Source organism: Aureococcus anophagefferens (assembly GCF_000186865.1).
Source record: "Aureococcus anophagefferens unplaced genomic scaffold AURANscaffold_4, whole genome shotgun sequence".
In the NCBI taxonomy this organism is placed as follows: domain Eukaryota; class Pelagophyceae; order Pelagomonadales; family Pelagomonadaceae; genus Aureococcus; species Aureococcus anophagefferens.
In genome coordinates, this window is record NW_008705564.1 from 1432115 (window position 1) to 1441652 (window position 9538).

General features: G+C 68.0%; 2 protein-coding genes across 2 annotated transcripts; both read right to left on the minus strand.

Moving 5' to 3' along the window:
* Positions 1-2760: 2760 nt before the first annotated feature.
* Positions 2761-4495, minus strand: AURANDRAFT_22441 (hypothetical protein; the record flags this gene model as incomplete). The annotated part of the gene is made up of 3 exons (XM_009036360.1): positions 2761-3318; positions 3734-3814; positions 4292-4495. The coding sequence occupies 3 exons, from the start codon at positions 4493-4495 to the stop codon at positions 2761-2763; spliced, it is 843 nt and encodes a 280-aa protein (XP_009034608.1).
* A 1743-nt stretch (positions 4496-6238) lies between these two features.
* Positions 6239-6571, minus strand: AURANDRAFT_7811 (hypothetical protein; the record flags this gene model as incomplete). Its single annotated transcript, XM_009035920.1, has 1 exon — positions 6239-6571. A coding segment is annotated over one exon (333 nt), but the record flags the coding sequence as incomplete, so codon positions are not given.
* Positions 6572-9538: the final 2967 nt, after the last annotated feature.

The window sequence follows — 9538 nt, forward strand, 5'->3', positions numbered from 1 at the left end:
CAACTCGAACGCCGGCGGGAAGCGATTCGCCCTCGAGGTCATGACGGACGCCGCGACCTTGCGCTGCAACGGCTACAACGGCGCGTGGAACCAGGAGTTCGTCGTCGCCGGCTCCGACGACGGCGGCTGGCACCACTACTGCAACACCTTCGACGAGACCGTCTGGACGCTCTACTTTGACGGCGTCGAAGCCGGCAGCTTCACGCCCTCGACCCTGGACACCGGGGCTGACTACCCGCTTTCCATCGGATCTCAAATTGGCTCCGGCGGCCGCGTCCGATACTTCACGGGCTCCATCGACGAGGTCTACGTCTACTCGAGCGCGCTCGACGCGGCCTCGATCCAGGCCCTCTACGACGCCGTCGAGGCCGTGGCGACGGCGACGCCGACGCCGCGGCCCACGGTATTCTGCGCGAGCGTCACTTTCTCGGAGCGCATCATCACGGCGCTCGCGGACAACACCTACTGCGTCTTCGCGATGGACGTCGACGGCGACGGCGACGTCGACGCGCTGGCGACATCTCAAGACGACGACACGGTCGCGTGGTACGAGAACGACGGGTCGCAGTCCTTCACCAAGCGGATCATCACGACGCTCGCGGACGGTGCCTTTGGCTTGTTCGCGATCGACGTCGACGGCGACGGCGACGGCGACGTGCTGTCGAGCTCCAGGGAAGATGGCACGGTCGCGTGGTACGAGAACGACGGGTCGCAGTCCTTCACCGAGCATATTATCACGACGCTTGCGGACGAAGCCTACTTCGTCTTCGGAATCGACGTGGACGGCGACGGCGACGTTGATGTGCTGGCGGCGATCCGAATAGACGACACCGTCGCGTGGTACGAGAACGACGGGTCTGAGCTCTTCGTGGAGCGCGTTATTGACGACGAGGCCGACAGCGCCCGCGTCGCTTATGCGATCGACGTCGACGGCGACCGCGACGTGGACGCGCTCGCGGCGTCCTACTCCGACGACACGGTCGCCTGGTACGAGAACGACGGGTCCCAGAATTTCGCGAAGCACATCATCACGGCACTCGCGGATGGAGCCTTTTGTGTCTTCCCGATCGACGTCGACGGCGACGGCGACGTCGACGCGCTGTCGGCGCTCTACGGGGACGACACGGTCCTGTGGTACGAGAATGACGCGTCGCAGTCCTTCACCGAGCGCGTCATCAACAACGCGCGTAACGGCGCCCGCGTGGTCTTCGCGATCGACTTCGACGGCGACGGCGACATCGACGCGCTGTCGGCGTCCAAGATCGACGACACGGTCGCGTGGTACGAGAACGACGGTTCGCAGTCCTTCACTGAGCGCGTCCTCACGAACTCGGCGGACGGGCCTACCTTTGTCTTTGCGATCGACGTCGACGGCGACGGCGACGTCGACGCGCTCTCCGCGTCCTGCACCGACGACACGGTCGCCTGGTACGAGAACGACTGCGCGACGCACGCGCCGACGGTGACGCCGCTGCCGACGCACGTGTCCCACTCCACGCTGGTCGCGCACTACTCCTTCGACGACGGCACGGCCGCCGAGGACAGCGACAGCAGCCTCGACGGCACCATCAGCGGCGCGACGGCGACAACGGGGCAGTACGGGATCGGCGGCGCGCTGTCCTTCGACGGCACGGACGACTACGTCGAGTTTCCTTCGGCCGTGACGGCGGACATCCTCGGGAGCAGCGCGCGCACCGTGTGCCTGTGGGCGCGCCTCGAGGAGTGGGGCAGCGGCACGCTGTTCTCGTACGACTCGAATGATTCAGGGGGGCGGTTCAGCGCCCAGACGGAGTCGACGAGCGGGGAGTTTAAGTTGAACGGGTACGGATCGAGCTACGACATCAAAAACATCGCGGTATCTGGATCCGATGACGGCGACTGGCACCACTACTGCCACACGTACGACGGAACGGACTGGGTGGTCTACTTCGACGGAACGGTGGTGCACACCGAGACCATGGCCTTGAACACCGGCTCCGACAACTCATTGACGCTCGGAGTGCGCTACTCGGGATACTACACCGGCTACTTCGACGGCTCCATCGACGAGGTCTACGTCTACTCGAGCGCGCTCGACGAAACCTCGATCCAGGTCCTCTATGCCGCCGTCACGGCCGCGCCGACGGTGACGCCGCTGCCGACGCACGTGTCCCACTCCACACTGGTCGCGTACTACTCCTTCGACGACGGCACGGCCGCCGAGGACAGCGACAGCAGCCTCGACGGCACCATCAGCGGCGCGACGGCGACGACGGGGCAGTACGGGGTCGGCGGCGCGCTGTCCTTCGACGGGACGGACGACTACGTCGAGTTTCCTTCGGCCGTGACGGCGGACATCCTCGGGAGCGCCGCGCGCACGGTGTGCCTGTGGGCGCGCCTCGAGGAGTGGGGCACCGGAACGCTGTTCTCGTACGACTCGAATGAGTCAGGGGAGCGGTTCGGCTTCATGACGGAGTCGACGGCCGGGGAGTTTATCCTACTCGGGTACGGGTCGGGCTACGACTCCCGAGACATCGCGGCATCCGGCTCCGACGACGGCGACTGGCACCAGTACTGCCACACGTACGACGGAACGGACTGGGTGTTCTACTTCGACGGGACGGTGGTGCACACCGAGACCGTGGCCCTGGACACCGGCTCCGACAACTCATTGACGCTCGGAGTGCGCAACTCGGGAGGCTTGAGCGGCTACCTCGACGGCTCCATCGACGAGGTCTACGTCTACTCGAGCGCGCTCGACGCGGCCTCGATCCAGGTCCTCTACGACGCCGTCACGGCCGCGCCGACGGCGACGCCGACCACGATACCCTCAGCGACGCCGTCCGCGACTCCGTCCTCTCTCCCGAGCTCCTCCCCGAGCTCGACGCCGTCCGCCGCGCCGTCGCCCTCTCCGAGCGCGGCGCCCTCCTCGTCCCCGAGCTCGACGCCGTCCGCCGCGCCGTCGACCTCTCCGAGCGCGGCGCCCGCCTCGTCCCCGAGCTCGGCGCCGTCCGCCGCGCCGTCGCCTTCTCCGAGCGCGGCGCCCTCCTCGTCCCCGAGCTCGGCGCCGTCCGCCGCGCCTTCGCCCTCTCCGAGCGCGGCGCCGTCCCCATTCCCGAGCTCGGCGCCGTCCGCCGCGCCGTCGCCCTCGCCAAGCGCGGCGCCGTCCTCGTTTCCGAGCTCGGCGCCGTCCGCCGCGCCGTCGCCCTCGCCGAGCCCGGCGCCGTCCTCGTTTCCGAGCTCTTCGCCGTCCGCGGCGCCGTCGGCGTCCCCGAGCGCCTTGCCGAGCGCCGGACCGTCGCCCCTGCCGTCCGCGGCGCCGTCGGCGTCCCCGAGCGCCTCGCCGAGCGCTCTTCCGACGATCGTGCCGACGGCTTCGTTCATCGAGATCACGAGTATGGGCACCGAGTTCGACGTGCGTCCACGACGTCGAATGCGAGCTCCTCTGGGTGTACCGCGGCGACTCGAGCGCCTGTGCGACCTTGACCGCCCTCTTCACAGATCCAGACGGCAACGTCGTCCAGACGGCAGACATCTTGGACAACGACGGCCAGGTGACGCAGGTGGTTTCCGGCGACTCGACGGTGAGCGAGTACACGCTGACGCTCACGTGCGATGGCGACGCCTCCGTGACGGACTCCATCGATTTCCAGGTGTCGTACTCGTCCGCGCCGACGATGATGCCGTCCAGCAGCTGGCCCAGCGCGGTGCCGTCGGCTCTGCCGAGCACGGGGCCGTCCCCATCCCCGAGCACGGCGCCGTCCCCATCCCCGAGCGCGACGCCGTCCGCCGCTCCGTCGCCTTCGCCAAGCGCGGCGCCGTCCCCATCCCCGAGCTCGACGCCGAGCGCCACGCCGTCCGCTTCTCCGAGCGCGACTCCGTCCGCACCGCCGTCGCCGTCTCCGAGCGCTCTTCCGACGATCGTGCCCACGGCCTCTTTCTTGCAAATCTCAAGCATTGGCACGGGTTCGACGTGCGTCCACGACGTCGAATGCGAGCTCCTCTGGGTGTACCGCGGCGACTCGAGCGCCTGTGCGACCTTGACCGCCGTCTTCACGGATCCAGACGGCAACGTCGTCCAGACGGCAGACATCTTGGACAACGATGGCCAGGTGACGCAGGTGGTTTCCGGCGACTCGACGGTAAACGAGTACACGCTGACGCTCACGTGCGATGGCGACGCCTCCGTGACGGACTCCATCGATTTCCAGGTGTCGTACTCGTCCGCGCCGACGATGATGCCGTCCAGCAGCTGGCCCAGCGCGGTGCCGTCGGCTCTGCCGAGCACGGGGCCGTCCCCATCCCCGAGCACGGCGCCGTCCCCATCCCCGAGCGCGACGCCGTCCGCCGCTCCGTCGCCTTCGCCAAGCGCGGCGCCGTCCCCATCCCCGAGCTCGACGCCGAGCGCCACGCCGTCCGCTTCTCCGAGCGCGACTCCGTCCGCACCGCCGTCGCCGTCTCCGAGCGCTCTTCCGACGATCGTGCCCACGGCCTCTTTCTTGCAAATCTCAAGCATTGGCACGGGTTCGACGTGCGTCCACGACGTCGAATGCGAGCTCCTCTGGGTGTACCGCGGCGACTCGAGCGCCTGTGCGACCTTGACCGCCGTCTTCACGGATCCAGACGGCAACGTCGTCCAGACGGCAGACATCTTGGACAACGATGGCCAGGTGACGCAGGTGGTTTCCGGCGACTCGACGGTAAACGAGTACACGCTGACGCTCACGTGCGATGGCGACGCCTCCGTGACGGATTCCATCGATTTCCAGGTCTCGTACACGCCCGCGCCGACGATGGTGCCGTCCAGCAGCTGGCCCAGCGCGGTGCCGTCGGCTCTGCCGAGCACGGGGCCGTCCCCATCCCCGAGCACGGCGCCGTCCCCATCCCCGACTACAATGGTGCCAACGACGCGCGCGCCGTCGACAAACGTCGCGACAACGGCCTCGCCCACGACGCGCGCGCCGTCGACAAACGTCGAGACAACGGCCTCGCCCACGACGCGCGCGCGGTCGTTTCTTCCAACGCTCTATCCCACCATCGTGGCGACCACCGGAGACACATTCGAGGTGAATGGCAGCGCCACTTTTGCCGGCATGACCGCTGAGGGCGCGGCGGCGAACGAGGGCGTCTTTCGTGTGGCGCTGGCGGACGTCGCTGGCGTCGAGGACGACGACTCGCTCGCGCTCGACTTCTCGTCCGGAGCCCGGCGACGCCTCGATGAGGCCTCGTCGTCATTCGAAATGATCTACACCGTGGCGGTTGCGGAGAACGCGGCTGCGGAAAACGTGGCGTCGAACATCGACGCGGCGACGATCGACTCCATGGACAGCGCCATTGCTGCCGCCGCCGAGAGCGCTGACCTCGCGGCAGCGTTCAGGAACCTCACCACGATTCGCGTCTCGGCGGCCACTATCTCTACGACTACGATCGGGCCTCCGACACCGCCGCCTTCCGCGCCGCTGAATCCGTCTCCTACACCGCAGCCTGCTACTCCTCGACCGACGGCGTGTGATGACAGCGCGTCTTGGTACAAGAAAGGAAAGCCGTCGAAGGACTGTCCGTGGGTCGCCGGGTTCCCAGAGGACCGCTGCGCTGTCGTTGGTGACGACGGCTCGGTCGGCTACGAGGCCTGCCAGCGCGCGTGCGGGTGCTCGTCCCCGCCCACGGCCGCTCCAGTATCTCCGACGCAAGCGCCGGTCCATCAGCCGACTCCGTCCCCGACGGTGGTGCCTGGGAACCCGACCACTTCACCCGTCATCGTGCCGACATCGCGTCCAACTACGCCCTGCGTTGACAGCGCGTCTTGGTACAAGAAAGGAACGCCGTCGAAGAACTGTCCGTGGGTCGCCGAGTTTCCTGAGAATCGCTGCGTTGTCGTTGGTGACGACGGCTCGGTCGGCTACGACGCTTGCCAGCGCGCGTGTGGGTGCTCGTCCCCGCCCGTGGCCGCTCCTGTGCCGAGTCCGACCCCGTCGCCGGTGGTCGCGCCCGGAAACCCGACGGCCGCTCCAGCGCTGAGGCCGACACCGTCGCCGGTGGTCGCACCGGGAAATCCGACGGCCGCTCCAGTGCTGAGGCCGACCCCGTCGCCGGTGGTCGCGCCGGGAAACCCGACGGCCGCTCCAGTGACACCGTTGCCGGTGGTTGCGCCCGGAAACCCGACGGCCGCTCCAGTGCTGAGGCCAACCCCGTCGCCGGTGGTCGCACCGGGAAATCCGACGGCCGCTCCAGTGCTGAGGCCGACCCCGTCGCCGGTGGTCGCGCCGGGAAACCCGACGGCCGCTCCAGTGCTGAGGCCAACCCCGTCGCCGGTGGTCGCACCGGGAAATCCGACGGCCGCTCCTGTGCTGAGGCCGACACCGTCACCGGTGGTCGCGCCCGGAGATCCGACGACTACCCCCATTGCTGGGCCGACACCGTCGCCGGTGGTGGCACCCGGGATCCCAACCAACGCTCCCGCGCCAAGACCGACGCTGTCGCCGGCGCCGGCGCCGACTACGTTCCCATCCCTGAGGCCTCTTCCTATGCCAACGGCGGCACCATGGAATCCGTCTCCGGCACCAACTGCTGCGCCGATCCCGGCTCCCAGTCCTCAACCATCGCTGCAGCCTATCCCGTCGCCGTCGCCGGCGCCGATCCCGGCTCCCAGTCCTCAACCATCGCTGCAGCCTATCCCGTCGCCGTCGCCGGCGCCGAGCCCGGCTCCGATCCAGCTGCCGACGTCCCGCGCTCCGATCCCCGCTCCGAGCGCTCCACCGTCGTCTGCGCCGTCCTCCTCAATCCCCACCGCCCTGCCAACCACGTCGACGCCCACGACGGCCGCGCCCTCGGCGCAACCGACGTCGATCCCCAGCGCCGTGCCGACGCCCGCCCCCACGCGGGACACGGTGTCCCTGGAAATAGCTCTCTACACCCAGACGGCAGACACCAGCTACGCAACGGCAGAAGACTATTGCGACGACTATTACAGCGCGCGGATCGATCAGATCGAGGAGGCGGTCGTCTACGACTACATTGACGCGTTGATGGCGCAGAGCGGATCCAGTGTCGCCAGCGTCGACAGCCTCGCCAGCATCGATGCCATGTGCTCACCGAATGGGACAAACGCGACGGACCCCGGGGAGGCCGTCACCGCCCTGTTTTCGATCCGATTCACGGCGTACGCGTCGTCACTCTTCTCGCGTGACGACGGCTCGACGCTCTACACGGTCAAGGAGGCGCTCAACGCGTTCTTCCAATCGAAGGTCGACTCGGGGGATTGGGCTTCGGATCGCATCGCGCAAACGACGGACGACAGTTGGATGGCGGGTTCCCAACGACGCCTGGAAGAGTCCGCCGCGGCGCAGGACTTCATCTCGCCCCAGTCGGTCGTCAGCGTCGAGACCACCATCGTTGAAACGCTCAATCCAACGAGCGGGCCGACTTTCTGGCCGACGTCGCTTCCCTCGCCGTCGCCGAGCGCGTCGCAGCGTCCCTGCATCTTATTTATCCCTTTCGAAAAATGAAATCTCTGGCGAACGTAGGCGCCCGACCCGCGCCATCACCGACGTCGACGCCGTCCAGCGCGCCGTCGGCGCCCCCGTCGATCGCGCCGAGCCCGAAGCCGTCTACCTCGCTCCCAACGACTGCTTCGGCGTATCCATCGTCGAAGCCAACACCGAGGCCAACTGCGGCACCTTCTTCGCACCCGACCAGCCCGCATCCGACGTCGAGACCGTCCGCGAGGCCGACGCCGGGACCGACGCCCGCACCGTCTCCACAGCCGGGGAGCCCCACCAGAGTGCCGGTTCCGGCGCCGACGGTGATACCGACGACTGCAAGTCCGAGCTCTACGCCCACGATGACTCCCTGCTCGGTGCTGCGCGCGCGCGGCGCCGTTGACGCGGAGCCGGAACTCTCTCGCGCGGACTTTTCAAAGACTGGGGCCGAGCTCGTCGTCATCTTTGACGCCGCGACGGACCAGGCCGCCATGTCGGCGGGGTCGCGGTTTGCTTGCGATCAGATTCTGAGCTTCGCGGGAGCCGCCGGCTCGACGTGCTACTGGATCAACGCGCGCGAGATCAACGCCGACGTGGGCGACGCGATCGATTTCGTCCCTGGCTCGAACGTGACCCTCGTCTCGGGCACGATCAAACGCGACTGCGACCCCGCCGCTGAGAGGTGCGACTGCGACCGCTACGCGAACGCGTCGGTCGCGTCCGCGGCGCCGCCCAATCCGCCGCTCATCCCCGAAGCTTTGCTCGATGGACCGACGACGGCCGCCTCGTGCGAAGACCTCGCGGTTGGATCGTCGCAGTCCACGGGAGGTGGCGGTCGCTCGATGGTCTACGCGTGGAATGCGACGGCGATCTTGCGAGAGGACTGGGCAGCCTCCGCGAACGCCAGCAACGCGACGGCCGCGATGCGTTCCACGTTGGCTTCGGTGATCGACGCGGCGAATACAGGCACGGGAAATCCATCGTTTCTGGTGTCGTCCGAGGATCTCGTTGTCATGGCCGACGGCGGCCTTCACAGCCTCGAGGTGACGCTGGTCCTCGCGAATTTCCTCGGAGGCACGAGCGCGCCGTCGGCGCCGTTCCTCGTGCAAGTTCGCACGGACACGCCTCCTAATCTCGAGATCGTCGGAGGGACACTTGTCTCGATGACACGACCGACGGCACTCTCCGTCCGAGCGAACGCGATCGCGACCTCGTGCGATGGGCGCCCCCCGGCCGAGCGCGCCGTGACTATCCAGTGGGTCCTCAGCAGATTTCTCGATGACGGCAGCCTCCTCGTCACGGACTGGACATCCACGTCCAACGATCAGCGCTACTTCAAGCTTCCCGCGTACTCTCTGGGGGCCGCGACGGACTACGAGCTCGCCGCGACGGCCGCCGACGTCGAAGCGGGCACGAACGTGACGTCTACGGCGACCATATCCGTCGGTCGGGCCGAGGTCGTCGCCGTCATCGCCGGAGGAAGTCGCGTGCTTCCCCTCGCCGGAGTCGTGGAGCTGAGCGCGTCCGAATCGTACGACGAAGACATCGACGACGCGTTCGGGGCGGACGCCGGCCTCTCCTTTGCGTGGGCTTGCAACGACCCGGCGTGCGATGCCGCGCTGAATAGCGCCGCGAGCGGTGATGCGGAAAGCGTCTCTCTGCAGGGAACCGATATCGGGGTCGGGAGCTTCGTGGTCTCGCTCAACGCGACGGCCGCGGACGGAAGGTCCGGGACCGCGCGCGTGACCTACGAGCTGGTCGACGGCGACCCGCCGGCGGTCGCGATCGAGTCCAGCGTCGGCGCGCGCGTTGCCGCGTCGACGAAGGTCATCCTCTACGGCGCCGCGTCGCCCTCGAGCTTGGGGAACGACGTTCCGAGTTCGCGCGCCTTCAACACGACGTGGACCGTCGCCAGGGGCGCGCTCGAGGGCGCGGCTCCGCTCGCGTACTGGGCGAGGACCGCTCCGGCGCTTTCGGGTCCGGCCCAGCATCGCGACCACGATCTCGTGCTCGCCTCGGGTTCGCTCGTCGCGNGGGCGTCGTACACGCTGCGACTCGAGGCGACTCTTCAATTTGGCTCC